This window comes from Diceros bicornis, chromosome 15 (genome assembly GCF_020826845.1).
Source record: "Diceros bicornis minor isolate mBicDic1 chromosome 15, mDicBic1.mat.cur, whole genome shotgun sequence".
Classification (NCBI taxonomy): domain Eukaryota; kingdom Metazoa; phylum Chordata; class Mammalia; order Perissodactyla; family Rhinocerotidae; genus Diceros; species Diceros bicornis.
The window spans coordinates 5,483,193-5,504,707 of NC_080754.1; the positions used below are offsets into that span (position 1 = coordinate 5,483,193).

A 21,515-nucleotide genomic window follows, 5' to 3' on the forward strand; every position below is an offset into this window, starting at 1 on the left:
TGATGTGGATTCCTGCTGCCGCGACTGGCGCTTTTTACCCACGAAGTGATGATTTAATAAACCGCCACAGCAGACTTTCTAAGGCAGGTGAAATCAGTGGAAAGGAAAGAAACAGAAATATTCACAGGAAAGGGATATGAATCATTCTCTTACTTGGCCAACTGCAGCTCCAAGAAAAGCAAGTTTTTTTTTCTCTTTCCTATGTGGCATTCCTCATGTATTAAACTGAACAAGAGCACGATTCCTAAACCTAAATCTTCCCTGCCAGGGGAAACTGATCAATGTAGAGAATGACAATCCATTTGAGAAGGCTGTCTTGATTTTCTTATAAGAGTATTTACCATTATTATATTTTAGACTCAATTATATTAAGCTTACCATTTATATTAACTAACCAATTATATTAACTGTCTTTTGAATAAAGGGCACCACTCCAAAGAAAAACTCAGCTAACACAAGACAACCATGAGTGGAGTGTCTAATATGGACAAATGTAAATGATTGTGCGAGAATGTTTTGCCAGAGTAGATGAGGGGATTAATGTGTTATTCTCTGATACAGATGGAGGGATCTGAAGTCTTCAGTAAGGTTTATCCCTGCAAGAGGCTGCAAAGAGACTGATTCTCTTAGACCGGTCCTACAGGGTAGACCACACACGCTTACCCTCTAGACTCCTACTCTTTATTCTGACCTTGCACTGTTAGGGCCGGGCTGAGAGGAAGCAGGCTTCCTGCCCTGCGGAAGCTACTTCGTCTGTGCTCCCGGCCACCTCCCTCCCTTCTCCTCTGGGACATTTCACTTTCCATCAGTTCTGTGATCTTACATTTTCTCCACTAGTCCATATTTCCATGTATCCACGACATCCTCCCTCTCCACCTATAAAACAGCCCAAATGCTCCAACCTCCCCAAAATAATTGTCATTTCCTGACATGACCTCCCCTTCAAACCACCCCTCTCTCGCTCTCATTCCTTTAATCAAAAAACTATACAGTCACACGTTGCTTAACGATTGGGATATGTTTTGAGAAATGTGTCATTAGGTGATTCGTCGTTGTGTGAGCATCATAGAGTGTACTTACGCAAAGCCTACTGCACACTCTGTGGTACTGATCTTACGGGACCACTGTCATATACGTGGTCCATTGTGTTGTCATGCAACACATGACTGTCTCTGCCTCTGCTTCCTGGTCTCTCAATTGTGTCTTCTTCATGCACTGTGGTCTGGCTTCCATTTCACTAATCTCCAGCAATCATGGATCCAAGATGCCTTATCCATAGTTCTGAAATCCAAAATGTTCTGATAACTGAAAGTATTTTTCTAACTTATTTGACAGCAAAACTTGACTGGAACTGACCTAAGGCTATTTACAGTTGTTATTCATCCTGCTCAGTAGGACTCTTCATCTTTCTCACTGCAGACATATTGACATGTCTGTAATTGCTGGTGTCTGTGCTGCTTTACCTTTCTGAAAATTGCTGCATTCTGAAGCATCGGTCCACGGGTTTCACACGCGGGCTCGTGGCCCCGCACTGGCGAGCCCAGCAGCCTTCTGACCCCTCTCCGCCTCACTGTCATTGTCCACCACGCTTCCCTGCCTTGCCTGCTGGGTCCCTCTCTCCCGGTGCTCTCCTATCTTTTCCGACAGCAACTTCTGCTGCCTCCTCTTCCTCTGTCCACTCCTTGCATATAACTGTGTCCCCTAAGTCTCTGATCTTTGATCTCTTGTTTTCTCAGTCTTTACTTTCCCCTGGATATCGTCCACTCACAAGATATAAGAACCTTCTATATGTAGGCATGTGACCCCCAAATCTACATCCCAAATCCTGACTTCTGTTTCGAAATCCAGAAATACATTTCGGCCACCAGTTAGACATTCCCACTTGAAAGTCCTACTGGCCCTCTAAACCTAGCACACACAAACACAAGCCTTTATCCCACCCATTGTGTTCCCTGCCTTTGTTAGTGGCATTATCATCTACCAATTGCCCGAGCTAGAAACGACAGTGTCATCCTTGTCTTCATAACACCATTCCGTCATTGTCTAGGTCCCAGCACTTCCATTTCCAAAGGCATTTCAGCATGGTTCCCTTACTTCCTACCTGCAAAAATGCTGAGTGTGACTGCAAATTAGAATTTACCAGAAAGAGTAGTTACACAGAGCATTTGTGAGGACTGGATAGCTTGCTGAAATCTAGATTTTCTTCCTGGTTGCTCCCAATGACTGAAGTCTATCCAAATACCTGGGAGCCAGAAGGATCACCACAAAGCCAAGACAGCCCTTGGTGCAGAAACAAATCTGCAAAGAAGGCATAGCTGTGTTGAGTCCTTTGCTCTGAATCTTATCTCATTTCTCCAAGGCAGAGCCAAAGAAAAGCCAGTTCTGTTTTGGTTCTGGACATGCTGTGTGGGCTCAGTTTGTCAAAATTCCCCATTAAGTTTTATAGATAATTCAACTGAGTGGCTGGAAGATATTTTCTAACGGCCTAACTAGATGAAAACTGCATCACGCCTAGGAATCTACAGAATGGAAGAGCTGTACAGTGAACCCCACACTGACTTCTTATTTGATACAGGTCTAGAAATTCAAGTTTATTACTTCTGATATCTCTGAGAATAAGTTGTTGTGTTTTTTTTTTGTTTTTGTTTTTGTCTTGTGAGGAAGATTGGCCCTGAGCTAACATCTTTGCCAACCTGCCTTCATTTTATATGTGGGATGCCACCACAGCATGGCTTGATGAGCGTTGTGTAGGTCCACACCCAGGATCTGAACCCAGAAACCCCGGGCCGCCAAAGCAGAGTGTGCGAACATAACCACTACGCCACCAGGCTGGCCTCTCAGAATAAGTTTTGAGACAAACATCGCAATAAAACATAACTCTGTGCTGACTTCAGCACTACATTTTACACTTTTAGACTTTACAGAGCACCTATTTCTCTAGGATACCAGTGCATATTAAATATACATGCAATTTATCCTGCTTTTGGAGGTATAGCCTGCTGGAGCCAATAAACAAGGTCTTGGGTGCATGAGGATGCAAACCTAAACTTAGATACAACCCAGAAACTGAACACAACACAATCTACTGTTTGAACTCTTGTGAGAAAATTGAAATGTAGTAACAGTTGTCTTATGATTATTCCTGTTGGTACCACACCCCTGGGGCAAGAGGGGAACTCTGATGTTCATGATGGTGGGACCAACACCAGGGTTAGAGACAGAATTCTGACTGAACTTGTGGAACTGGAGAGTCAAGAGAACAAGTCCACAGAGGCCCCAGGGGGACTGTGTGTGGTGTTCCAGTGCTCGAGCTTACGGCTTCGAGTTTCCGTGAAAAATAAGGTGTTGGTGGAATTAAGGCAAATATTAGACATTAAAAAAGAAGAAAAAAGTTTAACTATTAGATACATTGGCTTAATAACATTAAATCACATCAGAGCCAACAGTGTTACTTTCTTTAATGAAAAGGATAAGTGAATAAAATCACTCAAATCTATGGTTGTTATCTGTAATGACTTAATTTCTGTTACATTTCTTTTCTGTGACTGAAGATAAGAAGTTGGCCTTTTTGCAAGTGGGAAGATCAGCTTTTTTTAAATTGGTGTTTATAGTATTGGCTGTTGCATTGAATGGTACAAATTTAAATTCTAGACTTCAAGGCAAAGGAGCCTCTCTCTAGCCCACCACCACTGCCACGGCAGCAATGACGCCGTCCACTTACACAATCTGGAAAGCATTATAGCAAGTGAATTTGGGCATCCTTCCAAAATATCACCATTTCAAACTACTGCTCAGAAATCCTTTGGTTCTGGGAATGTTCTATATGCTTTTAGGATCAGCTAGAAATTTATAACAATTGTACCTTTAAAAAGAAGGAGAGAAAACTTATAGTATTTCCCAGATACGCAAGTTAAAAGTGAGCTTGGTTTGGCTTATTGGAGAACTGTTGAGCTAACAGTGGCTTTCTGCGGTCACTTGAGGACCCAGAGCATTGGTGGCCAGACCAGGAATGGCTGGGTCCTTGCAGTCCCCTCCCTGACTACTCCCACAAAAATGAGATTAGTTCCCCATAAATGGACAAAAGGCCTTCTCAGATGATAGGCAAGAAATAGATTTGTAGCTAAAAAAATCATTTTTTTTTACACAAATTTCTTGTCTCTTAATCCAAGCTATCGCTCCATGCACTGGTAAAATAGAATGTGACAGAAAAAAACCCCCTAAAACCTCAATGCTGATAATGTAAAATTTCTGAACCTAAGAAAATGGTTACACATCATTTCCTCTGTTTGTAAAACATTATTTTATCATTTTTGTGGAAAAATCCAGAATTCTTTATCTTATTTTGGTGAAACATTTGAACATAGCATAGTTAGCTTTGGTAGGTTATTTTTTATGTCAGAAAATAAAAACTTTAGTTCTAAAAGAAACATTCTACCCTTGGCATAACTCTCTGCCTTTTGACTGTATCATTAGCTTACTACGCGAGCACTTGGGTAACTCCTAGGAAACCTATGCAACGACCATACCATGCACGATACACAACACGGTATCTGAACCTAAGTGAAATGTTGGCCTCACATGCATCAGAAGTTTCACTGCAGCAGAGTGGGACACAGAATGCATTTGGCTTAAACAGGAAATAAAGCATTTACCAGGTGGAGTGTATGACCCTTCTGGACTTGGTGACGTTTTTGGCTTTGAAGTAACAGGCTGGGACACCTTTGGAGCTGAAAGAGAGAACCCAGATCAGGAGTCATTTGGTTGCAGCATCTCCCAGTCACGCACATAGCTTACGACAAAGTGTTAAGTCCGACCACTGACGAAACCAAGTATTGAATAGTAGTTAGATGGAAAAGTAAACTTTAATCTCTAAAAATAGATCAGTCAGAATTCTTGATACTTTTAGAAAAATGAAATCTGAGAAACCGTAAAATTTGACTAAGCATAAGAATAGGGTGGAGAATTTTTCGAAATCTTTGTTTCAGAAGAGAGAGCAATTAAACTAACGCAAAAGTGCTCTTCTTTTCTGGATGTTTGCTTGCTCTCTTAAAAGGCCCCCTGACCTCCCCCCCATCCCCCCCCCCGCCCATGTCTTTCTTTGAGAGTGAACTTAGTGGAGTCAGAGTAGAAACCTGTGCAGCGTGAAGAAGAGAAGCCTTAAGTGAGCTCAGGCAACAGCAGAAAGGGAACGGGGCCATGGAATGCAGTGGGTGGGCTTGCACCCTACTTTCTCTGCAATTCTTAGGCCCCAAATAACCTTTAAACAAACATGTTCACAAACTAAAATTGTCTTTCCACAACTGTTTCCTTGGAGTATCAAGGTGCTAATGTAACAGATACCAGCAAAAAAAGTTCTAACGTATTTATAGCTCATTTTACAATTTCAAAAATGCTTTCATAAGGATTATGCCCTTTGATTCTCACCGTAACCCTGGGAGGAAGGAATTGTCAGCTTCCCTTGAAAGGCTTGGGTTGGTGCCGTTACCTGCCTGAGGTTACACAGTTATTAAGCACTGGAGACAAGGCGTGAACTGAATGCTGAGCTCCAGACCTTAGCACTAGGTCCAAACCCTTGGGCTCTGTATATCCCAGCTCTCCAGGTCACATTTCAACTTGTTTCTCAGTTTTTAGGTGGAAATAATAAACCTGTCCTAACTCAGAGTGTGCCTGTGAGAATTAAATGTGAAATGTCAAAAGCATATGAGGACTATACTCCTATAAAACTTTTTTCTACTTCTAGAGGATCTTCTAGAGGATCCTCACAAACGTGACATTGAAAGATCTGAGTATATTCTGATTTTCACCTTGTTTGTCCCAACAAAAACTAGGAGCAGCCAGATTTTCCAGGGTTATAAGATTTCCAGGTATGAAATTAATGATGGGATTGTTGACCGTTACCTATGAACAGAGGAATCTAAAAGTCAAACCTTTATTCAATGACAAAATATTCTTGAGGATTTGTTCCAAGTTTTTGATCCCACTTTGCCCTCAAAAGCTGAATATAGATTTAAATTTTGCTGTCTAATTTATAAGCATAGTTTAAGTACAAACAAGAAGAGAAGTGGCATGCCCAATCACAGAATCCATTCTGAGGACAGCGGTGGTGGTGGTGGGGGGTGACCCCATTGGCTCCATGTTCAGTTGTGCACACCATTGTCCCATGACACCCTCGTCGCCCAACAACAATAATTTGCATTTGGTGTTGTACATATGAACTGAACCTTCTCCCATCCAACTAGCTTTCTGAAATTTACAAGAGCTATCCGAGGGTAAGGGAGGAAGTACTAGGACTTGAATATTTGTCTTTGGAATATTTAGTGATACACATACATACATACACAACATCCTTGAACGACTGTATCAACCTAAGGTGTTGCTGGGATCTATTAAGTAAGATCACACTCTCTTGGGTAAGAGAGATCCTAATTTCACCCACTTTTAAGAAGAGTGATTAGAATGCATTTCGTTTATCACAATCAATTTTCCAAGTCATCTCCTTGCATTAAGTAGCACTGACAAAGCCAGAAAAATTTGGGTTGCAGCTACTTTCCACGGGAGATGCTGATGGGCTGGGAGTTGCCTCGGTGGGACAGAATCAGGAGGCTCTCCTGTTACAGTCTGGCAGCCACACCAGGGTCTCAGAGTTAGAGTGGAACACACTGAGCATAGGAATCCCTCCATTCTGAAGTTGCACATCTTGTCGAGGAAGGTTGGCTGAAGTTCTAAGTCAAAATTACAGAAATTTGAAACTTGGAATATAGTATAATAATGGGAAATTAGACTAAGCTCCTGATTTACTAAACTGCATTTTTCTAAGTACAGAGTACAGCTCAAAAAGATAAAATGATGAATGTCTTCCTTGCTACTTCATATCTCCTTCACTTTTTAGCATTTTACTAACCAGGAATTTACATCCCCAAGGTCTTAACTCCCAGCGTTACTTATTTTTCATCTTTTCTCTTATTTTCCAACATTCAATAAATTTTCATGCTTTCTTATTTCGTTCCATTTCTCCTTTCTCTGCTACTTCTGTTCTATGCTTTATATTTAAATAAAAAGTTAAGAGCTTCTTCTCATGTGATTTTATCTGTTGATTATTTAAAGTTAGATTTTAGTTTCCTATCCACAAATTTAGTATACTTGCTTTGTTTTTTATTCCTATTCTATTAATTAGTCATTACTTATTCACTAATCATTAATTATTTTCCCCAGTATTTCTTATGGATTAACGTTTCAAATGTACTTATTGTTATTATTTTAATTTCTTATTCTTTCAGGGGACTGCAAGTTGCCTTGGTACCTTCATATACTTATGTATCACACCCATATTATTTTCATAGCAAAGTTTTAGTGATTAAATAAAACTCATTTTCAAATCTGTTGAAGCAGATTTAAAATCATTAGCTAGTTGTGGAACACAGAACTGTCTCTTAAGGAATTTTCCTACAAAGCAAAAAATAATAGGCAAAATTCCTCTCAGAGTCAGATATTAAAGACCAGGCCCAAATCTACAGTTTTTTTCTTTCAGTAGCAATACTGAGATTTGATGAAGGGATTTGTGGTGGGAATTCGGAACTACTACTTGGATCAAGCATAATTTTGATGCTGCTGACATTTTCCTCCCCCAGACGATTAGCGGTAGTGCAAGTTCCTTTTCTTGTAAATTGGGTAGGTGCACCTCATATACTTTTTGGAAGTAGCCATATATAAATGATAAATTTGGCCTAGACTGTAACTTCCTTGACTATGGAAGGATGCGATTTTGTTTCACACTCCCAGTGTCTAGCACATTGCCTGGCACATAGTCTGCATGCGATAAATATTAGTCAAGTGACTAACTGATGAGATGAATTAGTTAATCAATCACTTAAGCGTCAAGGGGAGATATAATTTGAAATTAGGAGAGAAGAGGGGCAGGAGATCAGCTGGTTAATGACAATTGACTAGGCATGGCTGGGTAGACGCTTGGAATAGGCACCAAAGCTAGAGAAGTTTGGAAGAACCGAATGTACCATACTTAGTAACAGATGGACTGCAGAGGCTGAATGAGGAAGAGAAATAAAAATCAGATGTAAAATGCTGAGGACCTGCCATGGATGTAAATGAGAAATTGAGAGGAAGAAAAAATGAAGAGCTTTCTTTGAGACATGTCAAGTTTATGGTAGCCCAAAGTGGGGACCCACCGAGGCAGTTGGAGAAATTGGACAAGATCTTGGGTGAGAAGTTAGGGTTAGAGTTAGTCATTCAAATAAGAGCTTCTTGAACAGAATGAAAAATAATTTATAATGACTCTTGTTTGAGTCTTTATCAAAATTTTACAGCAAAACAACCAAAACAATATTATGTAATCATTATGTTATAGGAGAGGATACATATATATATATATATATATATATATATATATATAAATCTTCATGACATAATGTTAAATAAAATCTACTGAAAGGTCAAAGAAAAAAAATTAGGTGACTGGCAGGGGAAGGCACAATCAAGGACTGTGGAAGGGATAGGGATTCTCAAGCCGGGGGAGGAAAAGGGGGTAGACAGCCTACTCTTTTAAGAAATTCCATTCTTCTCCATCCCCCTCTCAAATAATATAACAATAGCGAAGCTTTCTGGAATAAGGTACTCCAATAATATACTTTTTGATAAAGTCTAAAAATAAATCTAAGTATTTATTAGGTTTCAAAGGAAGCTTGTTTTACAAGGGTTAAAAACCCAACTGGCTATAATTCAACAGAATAATTCCACTAACATCAAACTTTTCAGGCCAGAATATAAAATACGTATTTACCTGGCTGTGTTTGTGGGACTTGTGGACGTGGAGACGTTTCTGGTTTGGGAGGAGCATGCGGTGTCTGCTTGGGAGCTAAAAGAAAAGATACAGGTTCGGAGCTCTTGAGCTCTTCAAGAATCCCAGTACCTAAGCCTCCAGGGTCTCAAAGATGTTTGTTGAGTGACTGAAGACCTAAATACACAGCAATTAATGCAATTACAGCTCCAAAAGAGCCACAAAGTATAGAAAGATAATTTTCTTATCCTCTTATAATGGAAAACAAAACAAAACAAGAAGGCACATTAAATGATATATTCAGCTGGCAAATGAAACTGTTGGAATTCCAGAAATATCTGCTTCAAATACCTTTTAAACAGGGTAAAAATAAATTTCATGAGAATAAGAATAAGAATTCACATTATTTTATCAGATTATCTTATTATAATATCTTTAAGTGCAAATAGATACAATTTCTTCTAAAAAAGTTAGCATGTTACATTCCAAATATACCTATTTTAACAGCAAATGCTAGTGGAAAAAAATCTTATTAAACAAAACACATTTTTTATTGGTTATATTGGGCAAGAGAAAATGAACAGAAATTGAAAGGATACATTACTGAAGAAAGTGATTTCTTTGCTGGGCAATTCCCAAAGAATTTCTAGGACATTCAGTGTAAAAACCAATGGTTTCTTCACCAAGAAAATTAAAAGTGTATCCTGCTGCAGGAAAGAAATTATCCAATGCAAGTTTGCAGATTGTGGAGATACTTCATTTGGTTGGACTAAAGTGTGTTTGGGATAAAGAGAGATAAGGAAAAAAAAACGATTTTCAAGTTCATGGAGTTTCAGGCACCTTAAGAAAAGATTGCTGAAAATAAGAGTCACTGGATACTAGAAGAAGTTGCTAAAGAGTCTGCAGAGACTTCTTCCTGACACTAAAACAAAATACACAAGGCATGCAATGGTTTCAATGGGATCTTCTTGCCTGTAGAGAGATGAAACACCGAGGTATGCTGGAGATTACACTGGTTGGGTAGCCCGGAGCCTGGACATTTAGAGCTCCCTTTGTTCATCACTGGTGATATAGCCTCAGGTTTTCCATCAAAAGTTAAGATTTTTATGAGCCCTTCCTATCCTAAAATTCTATGATTCTACAGTTTCTTTCAGTTTTATGATTTCTGACTCTCAACTTCCTTGCTTGCTGAGGACGCTACTGATAGGCTCTTTGCTTCGCCCAGGGTCTAAGAAAGATGCCTGAGGGTAAAGGCGTGTTATGAAAAAGTCCATGAAAAATGATTCAGAAAGAGATAAAAATCACTAACATTCACAGTTAAACATTTTAATAATATTATTACAGCTATTAAAAACAAACTTTGGAAAAGGTGGAGATAACTGACGCAGATTCAGTTAATACAGTCAATGTGTAATTTTTGTAAAAATTAAACTGTAGAATTTAATAGGCAACGTTTAATAGGATATTTCAGAGGATGATGAGTAAAATTAATATCCATATCTCCTTTGGAAATTTGTTGTTAGTGCTGTCCTAGCCGCCCAGTGTACAGCAGAGCTGACTGCTGACCGGTCTTTTTGCATCATTCTCTCCCCTTCTGGCACTCTCTCCGACAAGGCTCCATTGCTAACATAGGGTTTTCATGGCCAGTTGTTTCAGAAGTAGGTGGCCAGTCCTTCTTCCTAGTCTGTCTGAATCTGGAAGCTCTGCGGAAACCTGTCCACCATGGGTGACCCTGTTGGTATTTGAAATCCCAGTGGCATAGCTTTCAGCATCACAGCAACATGCAGCTGCCACAGTATGACAACCAAAACAAGAGGGGTGTGGTTCCCTGACCAGGACACAAACCCGGGCCACGGTGGTGAGAGTGCTGGATCTTCACCACTAGACCCCCAGGGCTGGCCCTTTGGGAGTAGAGCCACATAAAAGAATTCAGTGGCAACTGAAACAGGAGTTTGGGCTTATTTATGATAAACTGCTATTCCAAATGAGCCTACGGATATCAAGAGGATTTTTCCTTGTAAGAAGCAGCACATTTAGTTATCTGTGTTGATGATTTGTTTTCCTTCATTTCAAACTCCACCGTCAAATGAACCTTTAGGACTCGCTAAAGTAACTAGTTCGATTTCAGTTTCTCTGAACTGTACGCAGTGAAGTGGTCAGACCACCACAGGAAGGAGTGGAAAGAAGTACAAGACCGGAATAATAACAAGGTGACTGGCCAGTTATACCTCTCCATGTGGGTTACACAGTGAAGCCTGGTTCTGGAGGTTTCTGTCAATGCCAAACACAAATTAGATATCTTAGAATACTTTTTATGTGACCATAGAACTTGTAAAACTAGTCAAGATGATAAAATGGAATATAAATGTTCTTTCCGGGAATCATTACTACACCCTGTATTCAACACTTGCAGAGTAGCTGAGAGGTGTTTTTCAGCCATCTCCTAAAGAATATTTACAACACTGCCATAGGGCCAGCCACAGATTACGGACAGAAGGAGAAGTGGGGCACCAGGAAGGTAGCACTCCCATCAAAGACTGAGCGTAGTGATTAGGCTAAGGTTTCTAGTGTCTAGTAGTGCCCATATTATCTTTCCATTCTTATAAATTCTGCAAACACTCACCTTCTACATGAAATACAAAATAACGTATTTACCCGGTTCGGTCTGAGGCTCATCTGGGCTGGGTAGGATTATAGTTTGGGAAGGCAGAGGTGATGTATCTAAGGTAATTGAAGGAAAGTACCCGAGGTTACTAGAGTGCTTCACACACCTTGAGTACAGATGACAGAAATGATGGAAACAAGTAGATTTTAAAAAAATAAAGAAAATTGCAAGTCTGTAGCAAAATAGCATTCCTATTTCTTCATAATGCATTTAATTTAAAAAATGCTTAGAGATGCCAAGTTACAAAATACTTTCAAAATAAGAAATATCCTTATTTTTTAAATCCTCACTCCACACTAGTACCTCCTCAACAATGCTAGAAAGATATATTCAGTGGTAAGCATAAAGAGAAAAACAAAGTAATAAAAAAATGTTAAAGCATAAGTCATTCAAGGATTGAATTTCACTTAAATAATGGAGGGGGAAAAAACCAAACATTCAATGAATGTGATGGAATGAATGTTAATGGAAAGTATGTTGCTAGGGCAGAAAGTATGAATGGATCATTATACAAAAAAATGTTATCTGAAATATTCCACACAATATCAAGCTGGCAGAATATTCAATGTTAGGAAAAAGATGCTTCAGATTCGAAAGGTTCGCTGACTTAAGTAGAGAGAGAGACCAAGGTCTAGATACAAAACCGAATGGGAGGAGAGACTTTTCGGACAATGGTTATGAATAGAAGCACCTAGAAAGAAAATTAGCTGCCGTGACAAAGAATGATGTTGGTACATGAATTCATAGTGAGCGAGAACCTGAGGTTCTCAGATGGTGGCGGCAATGAGGCCAAGGCTGCCAAGGTGTGTCATTACCTAGCGTGGTCTCGGGTGGTTCAGACACATTTGTAACAGACTCCACAACTGTATTGAAACAAAGGAGAACAATTTAAAAAATGGTAAGAGGTTAAGCCACAGACAAGTATTTCTTTCTTGAAGATCAACACATCTCATGCTCTTAAGAATTTGCATCATATTTTTACAGATAGGACAATGGATTTAGACAAGAAAAAAGAGAGAACCAAGAGGGAAATTCTATTCTATAATACAAATCCTCTAACTAATATTCATGTTTTAACTGGCTGTCAAATATTATTATGCGTCAATATTTAGATCCTGTAGAGAAACTGAAATTTATCTCTGTATTCAGAGTCAGTTATCATTTTAATTTTAAGAATCCAAGAATTTTGGAAACTATAGCTCTTCAAATCTATTCAGTTGTAGAATAAACACCACAGCTTGAACTTTCCTGTTCCATGGACATAATAGATGCTAATTAAAAATTTGTTGAATAAATGAATCAAAGCATGAAAACTTTTACCACCTTCAGTCTTTGGCTCCTCTGGCCTGAGCGGGGCTTTGGCAGGGGGATACACATAATCTGTTTCGGCTGGTGCTAGGGAGGAAGCGGGGATGTCTGGTTAGTGGTGGGCAGCCCGCAGCTCACTGCAATGAACACTGTGCTTAATTTGAAAAAAGAGGTTAGTTACCTTAAGTAGACACATTCGTGAGAATAACATTTAGGCAAATTATGAAGATGGCTACAATTTAAGATGGCAGAAATGAAGGCAGTATGCTGTGCAGGAAAAACACACACACACACACACACACATACACACACACACACACAATAACTGGTAGAGTCTACAGCAATTTCTACCTGGAGGAAAGCAGATCATTTCACTTCCTTACGTATATTTAAGGATTCTAGTGAGAACAAGACATAGAGTGAGTCCTTGGAAAGCATGGAGCTGAATACTAAAAACAACATGGAAATAAAAGATAGGATTGCATATTCATATGCAAAGAGTGGTCATAACATTAAAAAATTAAATTTTGCATTCAGAGGGAGAGGAAACGAAGGAAATTGTGCAACTTGTGTAGCAAAATAGCAGACACTAGCACAGTGCGCTGGATGTGATATCTGCCCCTCAAGATCCACTGGATGAGCACAGACAAAGATGTGAGGAGCTACGAAATGTCACGAAGCAGGAGGACGTCTGACGAGGACTTCTGCCACGCGATGGACAGGCACATGTACCTGACCTCCCATGGGGAACAGTTTTACCTATAGCTTCCATTGATGACTCAGTAACCGACGACTGACTAAACGTAACCGATTCCAGGACTTCCGAAACTAGCAAAAAACACAAAATGATACAATCGATCAAGGATGGGTTGTTGCGAGCATTGAAGGAATGAGTACAAACTCAGTATTAAGAACAGTGCCTTGTACCTATAAGTGCTCAATGTTAGCTGCTACGATAATAACAATATTATTAACACTAAGGGAAACTCTAATAACCGAACTGAATTCACAATTTTCTAAGTGTTGAAGGTTGACAACTATACCTTGTACCATCCACATGAGAACCAAAATGCCATTTAGCTAATTGAAAGATGCACAAAGGAGATGAAAAGAAATTACGATTTTATGCTAGGAAAATAATAAGATCCAATGCTTCAAAATAAATGTCAGAGAGTAGCGATAGCATGCTAAGAATGATTTTAAAGATTAGTTTTCAGTTTTGAAAGGTAATGTGTTCAGGATCACATTGTGTAAGGAAGTTTTTTTATCTTTACTGAAGTGAGAACTTTCTTTCCTTGATGGTCACAATTGAACTAGCATTCTTTTCACATGGCAGAGCACAAATTTAGCTTACTACTAAAGAGTACCACAAATTTGTAACTGTTAGTGAAAAATAAGGATAAAGAATAAAATCAGTTCTTCTGAGTTGTTTTGTGGACTACTTAATCAGGTATGTGATTATTCTTTAAAAAGACACAGAACAAACACAAAGAAATGAAAATAAGTATTTCCATACTGCTGAGTGACACAGTTAATATGAACATAACATAAATTAGTATTACTAATTTAAGACCGATATGCAGTCATGGAAAGAGCATTGTTCAATATGCAGAGCAAGTTATTAAATGTGTATTCTTTTGCATTTTTTATATTTGGAAATACAACACTTGGAGTGTGTCCCCTGAAGCTCAAAGTGTACCCAGACAGATAAAACAATCTATTTACCAGGCTGACTTTGTGTCATTTCTAGGCTTGGTGATGTCACTGGTTTCAAAATAAGAGTCTGCAGTTCAGCGGGAGCTGGAAGAAGAGGGTCTAAGTCGTCAATTATGTCTAACTTATTTCATAAGTTTTAGACAAGGTGGCAATGAATTGAAATACATAGACCCTCAAAATCGCAGGGTTGTGGAGAGCCATGCAGAGTATGCATCATTTAAAGCGGAAATTGGCAAACTATGGCCCTCCCAGATCCAGCCTTCTGCCTGGCCTGTGAGGTAAGGATGGTTTTTACATTTTTAAATGATGGGAAAAAATTATCAGAAGAGAAATGCTTCATGACATGTGAAAACGGTATGAATTTCAAATAAAGTTTTATTGGAATACAACCATACGCGCAAACTAAGGTGATTCAAGGCATATTTACATATCATTTACATATTGGCTTTGGTTGCCTTCAAGCTACAACTGCATCCCTGAGTTGTTATGACAGAGACTAAATGGCCTGCAAACTCTAAAATATTTACTATCTAACTCTTCACATAAAAAAATTTGCTGACCCCTGATTTTAAACATCTTTCTAGAAAAAGCAAGAGCCTATTTGAAAAAACTAGGTTCTCATTGGCTGCTGTATCTGAATCTGAATTCCCATGAGGGCTTTTCTAAGAGCTCTCTACAGCTGATTTCATGATAGTATTGTTAATAAAACGTTCAGTATCATCTAGCAGTGTTTTGTTCTATGTTCCAGTTTTTTTTTTTCTTTGCTGAGGAAGATTCACCCTGAGCTAACATCTGTTGCCAATCTTCCTCTTTCTGTTTGAGGAAGATTTGCCATCAGCTAACATCTGTTGTCAATCTTCCTCTTTTTGTTTGAGTAAGATTCACCCTGAGCTAACTTCTGTGCCAATCTTCCTCTATTTTGTATGAGGGTCACTGCCCCAGCAAGTCTGCCAATGAGCGATGTAGGTCCACACTCAGGAACTGAACCCAGGCCGCCAAAGCAGAGTGCACTGAACTTAACAGCTAGGCCACAGGGCTGGCCCCTCTATGTGCTAGTTTGACCATCCTCTTGGGTATCTTCAATAGGTGTCAAGACCTTTTATTTTTGCCTTTTATTTTTGCCGTTCCCACCATTCCATCCACGAATTCAAACCCTAAAGTTATTTCAAAGCCCAACTAGTCTCTATCAGCCTACATAGATCCTTGACTCCTTTAAACATTTTCTCTCTATATTTTCACCACTCAACTAAACAAACTGCTTTTGTATAAACAAATTGTCTTATACCTAAGCAAAACTCAAGAACAGGTCTTTTTCACAATTACATTGTACTCTGTTCAAAAGGTCAAACATGCCCTTACTTTCCATCTCCACTACTGTTCCTCACCCCACCCCACTTAACTGCTCATATGGTGCTGGGAACACAGTGGGCAAGGAAATATTTGTTCACATAAGCCAAAACAGCAGCGCTATTTTAAAAGAGATGAGTAGAATGGAATGGTAAGAGAAGTGTTTAAGATGCATCTTTTGTCAGAGACAATCCTTATGAAGGACACATGATGAATTTGGCTACTATATCCATCTCCCCCAATCATGAGCCTTCTGGTCAATCCTGCAATTGCAGTGATGCTAACCACTATTTGTGCCTTCTCTCTTAGAGGGCACAGAGGTGAGAAGTGCAAGTTAGCAAGCCACGTCATTGTCACTCTTGGGACCCAATTGCAAGGGGCTGGAAGAATCCCTTAAACCAGGAACCATGGATTTTCTTGGTTTCATCTGAGAAGCTTCAGGAAGTCTAGTTTGGGAGGTGGATGGGTTATTTTTTTTTTTCCCATGTTTTTGAAACTAAAGAAAGAAAATCTTGGGTTGCTATAGCATTTGTAGGTCTAGAAACCATCCACAGCATTGTATGTGGACCTAGGTTTTCTAACACAGTAAATTTTTCTTGAGTTTCTTTCCTAAGTTTGAAAAGTTTTACTATACTAATCTAATTTGTTCCTTATCATCACTGCGGGTCCTTTAGAGACCAAAATAATATACAACATTTATTTGTTAATTAAAGAAACAAGTATTAACATGCATAATTAGATACTCAGAGAGATTCCTACTTAGTAAAGATTAAGAACCATTGCTAAACTGTGGTGGAGAATAAGGAATAGTCAAGTTCATTGAAGATGGGGAGCCTGTAACTTATATTTACTAGGATTGGCACTTCCAGGGAGATACTTTTTTTTTGATAATTTAATGTAACAGGGAATCCTCATTCCTCAAAATAAGAAGAGAATAATGAGAATATCACACTGATCTTATAAAAAGTAAATTGCTCAGAGAAAGTTTATGGTACCTAATTGTCATTGTTTTCTAGATCTAACTACCAAATAGAAGGGGAGCAATTTGGACTTCAGACTCCTCACTGAATCTATAATGAAATTTTAAAGGGAGTTTCATGCCAGATAGATCAACTGGATCCATTTCAACTGGATCCAGGGACATTTGTTAAAAACAACAGGTAACACTTGAATTAAGAATCCTGACTGCTTATAAAATGAAGTATGATGGAACGACAACAGCAGTCTAAGGGAGCGGGAGCAACTCTGGCCATGACAGTGATGGAGTGGGTTTTAAGAAGCAAAAAAGCATTTAATGAGATCGCAAAAATCATTACCTACTGTTGTTCCTGGAGCCTCAGAACTACGAATAACAGTTGCAAAGCCTGTAGTAGGAACTAACCAAAAGCAACAACATGAACAAGAGAAAGTTTAAACCCACATAGAATCTGGTAATTTTTCTTTCAAAATATTGGTTTCAAATGACAAACAATTTTTTTTAAACTTTTGAGTTAGGAAGCAAACAGTCTCTTTTTGGAGATATGGTCATACTGCAGCTATGAACAGATCATTGCAGGAGATAGTCACAACCTCTGAACTCTGCTATGCGTCTTAGCATGGTCAACATGAGGCTTTCCTAGGTGTTTGATTTTCTGATTCTAAGTAACATGGAAGCTTGCTTTGGAAGATCTGTTTAGGCAATATATGAAAATATATATGAAAGTAACTTGTTGCATTTCTTAAAAGTTGAAAAAATACCTATGTTTATGTATTTATGGCTACAATAAAGAGATCACATGTTTAAATGCAGATATAGCAATAAATCCCCATGAGTGACTATGTCAACCCTGCTATAAACACATCTTTCAAGAGAGACCAAGAACGTCATCCAAGAAGCATCTGCTAACCATACCTCATGCCTTAGACTCTCAGAGAACATGAAGACTGTTACTGCCCATGAGAGGCATTGCTTTGGGGCCCCACTGGGACAGGCTACTAGGGCTCACCCCTCAAACCGTGGAATAATCCCTTTACCCGGTGTGGTCTGAGGTCCTTCAGGGCTTGATGTGGTTTTAGGTCTGGGACATGGACGACGGGCTCGTTGTGATGTTTTAGGAGCTGAGGGAAGAAACTTTGGATTACTCTAGTGAAGGTGGTTTTGGAAATAAGGCTCTAGACTTTCTAAGTATGTTATATTTTCTTGAAATTTAAGGCATTTTTTTTAAGGTCAAATATTATTTCGTATTTTGTTAATTTTCTTATCACTGAAGATTCTTGAGAGAGAAAACTCACACATAAACTTAAGTCAAGGAGTGAAGAGTCTTGTAGATCTCTAACTTCAAAAAAAGATAAGAGCTATAGCCAAACTGTAGGTGTGGGTCTTAGGTTCACACTATGAAATTTAAATATGCCAAAGAACCCATGGTACCACATGAACTGTTATGGTTTAGTTGGTCTAGAGAAGACACAGACGTTACCGACAGTGTTTGAAACTCAGCTTTAAACGTGAGCTCTGTTTAGACAAAAGTACACAACACAAATTCAAATAAGAATTCTTGGCAGACAGATATTCTGACCTAGGTCCATGCATAGCTTTTAAAAACTGCAGGTAATTTAAGAGTCTTCAATACTCTTAAGAAGAAGGAAAATAAAGTTGAAGGACAGCAGAGGATGACAAGACAGTCGTATGAAGCTGATGACAATGTGATTATGATGATGACAGAATGGGTTGACCATGAGCAGAAAAATTGTTGAGGAACACAGAATATCATTACCTAATGTTGTCTCTGGAGCCTTGGTCCTAAGAGTGACGAGTTCAAGGACTGTAGGAAGAACTGGCCAAAAATAATAAAATAAACCAAAGAGATTTAAAAATGTACTTGAAGACTAATTTCAGAAGTTAATTTTTAAGCTTTAGAACTGAGAGAAAAAAACACTTGTTCTTTGTAGGTTTGACCAAACCATGGCTAAGTACTCATTAATCTCGTAAGATTGACCTAGCATTGCACTCTGCTAAATATCACTGTGGTCAACAAGAAGTTCTCTTAGATGTTTGATTATCTGACTATTGCTAATATCTACTCTTGCTGGACAAGCTTTTTACACATTTATATAACATACACTTTTCTAACTCTACTGGAAAAAGCATTTATCAGTCTACTTGCACTTGTGCCCAAGTCGATATAAATGTCTACTATTTTGTCTACTATGTAAATAATCATGGGTACCATAATGAGTTCATATGTTTGAAAGCATAAGGATCAATGCATAATGAATGGACTGTGCCCACTAAAATTTCAAAGCGGTCTTTGATTCCATAAAAGTTAAGAACGCCTTTTAGAGAAGGAGAGAGAATCAGCCTGCCCCATCATGTAAGCCTATCAACTAAACCTTCAAGACTTAGGCACATTTAAAATTTTGACAATTAACTAAAAACATCATTCCTTGAAACAACAGATTCACCAATATAATCAAACAGATCCTAATATGATAAAAAGTAATGTGAGCAAAGAAACTTGGTATTTCCACAATTGATGAGAGAAAAGCAGTGTTAAGAAGGAATAGATAGAGATTCATGTTTGAAATGAGGCTTAAAATAGTCAATGCTATTTAAACCAATGCACACGATCACATGACACAAAGCTGAGCAGTTACAAGGCAGTTTGATGCCCTGAAATTAGTTTATGCGTGGCTCTCTTAAAATCAACAGATAACTTTACATAGAGCTTAGCATAATTTGCAAGATAAAGATTGTAATGTAATGATAACAGAGGGTGTTGAAATGGTTTTAAGATGCAGGAGCACCTGCAGCTACAATGAAATGACAATGTAGGAAAAACACTGTTTGAACAACACACGTTCTCATTACCCATGATTTCTGGAGCTTCAGTTCTAAGAGTACCAGGTTCAAGACTTGTAGTAGGAACTAATCAAAAGAAATGAAATAAACACTTGTGAAAAGTCAGTAAATTAAATCTTACCAATATAATATTGCTTCAATAGGTGTACAGAAATTTTAAAATTTTTTCTGAAATTAAATACTTATTATTTAAAGATTTGGGCACCAGATAGCTAGGTTAACCATTCTTTTATGAGGTAGTTAGTCATAGCCTACACAGTCTGGTAAGTTTCTCAATAAAATCAACACGATACTCTCCCAGGTGTCTAAGTACCTAATTTCAACTAGTGTAGAAGACTGCCCTAGGAAACTTATTTAAACATTTTACCAAATATATACTTATGTAACTGTTCTAGCAATTGTTGGCTTTTCTGTGGCAGCTTTAAGAAAATAACATGTCTAAATAAGCATGGATACAATAAATAGCTTTTATGTTTGAAAGGAGGCACAGAAAAGAATGAAGTAAAGTGAACCATATTCATTTTGTTGAGAACTCATATTTACAAACAGGTTGAGATCTCATTTGAGGCAAAGGCACTCAACCAATCAGGATAATGAATATCCACTCAGTGTGTGGTACCCAGTAGAGCAGCTCTCTGATCACAAAAATCCGGTATCTGATATAGCTGAGGGAGACTGCAGGAGAAACCACTGATGCTTCTAGGGTCCGATCCCAGCTTCTGAGTCATTCTTTCAAGGACTTTCAACTACTCTACGGACCCTTCCAAACCTAGCACTATCATCACCACTTAGAAACAGGACCTCCCTTGTTCCAGGAAGCCTGTGCCCTCTGGTTGGCCTCTGTGCCTCCTTTCTTTCTGTTTCTGTTCATCTCCATGGTTTTAAGATCCAACTTCTTTCCAACTTCTCATTCCTGTCCTTCACATACTTTTCTCTCTCTAGGCTCACAGCTGGTTATAGCCCCAGTAAAACAGAAGCTTGATTTGTACAGACGCACTGCCTTGGTTCAGTCCTTGCGTGTTTCGTCTTGGGGCGGTTTTGACTTTGACTACACTACAGATTGAGAGTGAAGACAAGCTGCCTGCCTCTGTGATGTCCTCGCAGCTGCTGATGTGGCTGCGGGGAGATGCAAGGCACTTGGCGTTTATTTCTTGAAATAAAAATGTTTGGTTCTATTTTAGACATTTTATCCTTAAGAGAAGAATAGAATGAAATAAGAAAAAGAAAATAAAATACATATTAAAAGAGAAGATCTTTAGGCAGAAAGCACCAGGAGTTCGGCTGCCACTCGGGTCTCCCCCAGCCATGTTTTCCTTTGCTAGCTTCACAGCAGGAGCGGCAGCACAGCAGTTTGTGCCTTCACACACATCTGCTCACACGGGCTAACACTCCCACCGTTGGCGTCAGTCCCAGGCTCCCAAGAGCTGCTCAGACTCACTCCTTTAACTAGAAACCCACATTTACCCGGTTTGGTTTGAGGTGCCTCGGTAGTTGGTTTGGTTTTAGGTTTGGGACGTGGACGACGGGTCCGTTTTGATGTTTTAGGAGCTGAAGAAAGAAAATCTTTAGTTACTACAGAGTTGGTATTCAGAAGCTGTGGGTAGCATGACATGGCTCTAGAGTTCCTAAAACTTAGTAGATTTCCCCAAATTTTAGGCAATGTGCCTTTTTAACTTTTAATTTGAAGGTTTCACTCTTATTATAATAGTAAGTCCTCTTTTACAATTGAAAGTTCATTGGGAATGAGTCATATATAAAATTAAGTTATTAATTCAAGAAGTGAAGCATTGTTCATAGGACTCTTCTGTTGAATAAAAAGGGTAAGACTCACTGCTAAAATATTATGGTGG

General features: G+C 38.8%; 1 protein-coding gene across 10 annotated transcripts in view; it reads right to left on the minus strand.

Annotated features, from left to right (window-relative positions):
- ABI3BP (ABI family member 3 binding protein) overlaps window positions 1–21,515 on the minus strand; it is a 242,074-nt gene that overhangs the window by 60,222 nt on the left and 160,337 nt on the right. For 6 of the 10 annotated variants that reach the window (XM_058555693.1, XM_058555691.1, XM_058555692.1 and 3 more), the window contains 12 exons: window positions 21,130–21,213; window positions 19,675–19,731; window positions 18,581–18,640; window positions 17,841–17,924; window positions 17,144–17,203; window positions 14,490–14,564; window positions 13,524–13,592; window positions 12,780–12,851; window positions 12,272–12,319; window positions 11,447–11,512; window positions 8,795–8,869; window positions 4,653–4,727 (listed from right to left, as the gene is read on the minus strand). In XM_058555693.1, coding sequence (XP_058411676.1) covers window positions 4,653–4,727; window positions 8,795–8,869; window positions 11,447–11,512; window positions 12,272–12,319; window positions 12,780–12,851; window positions 13,524–13,592; window positions 14,490–14,564; window positions 17,144–17,203; window positions 17,841–17,924; window positions 18,581–18,640; window positions 19,675–19,731; window positions 21,130–21,213 — 825 coding nt within the window. The remainder of the gene's footprint in view (window positions 1–4,652; window positions 4,728–8,794; window positions 8,870–11,446; window positions 11,513–12,271; window positions 12,320–12,779; window positions 12,852–13,523; window positions 13,593–14,489; window positions 14,565–17,143; window positions 17,204–17,840; window positions 17,925–18,580; window positions 18,641–19,674; window positions 19,732–21,129; window positions 21,214–21,515) is intronic. The other 4 variants (XM_058555697.1, XM_058555696.1, XM_058555695.1 and 1 more) reach the window with 1 other exon arrangement.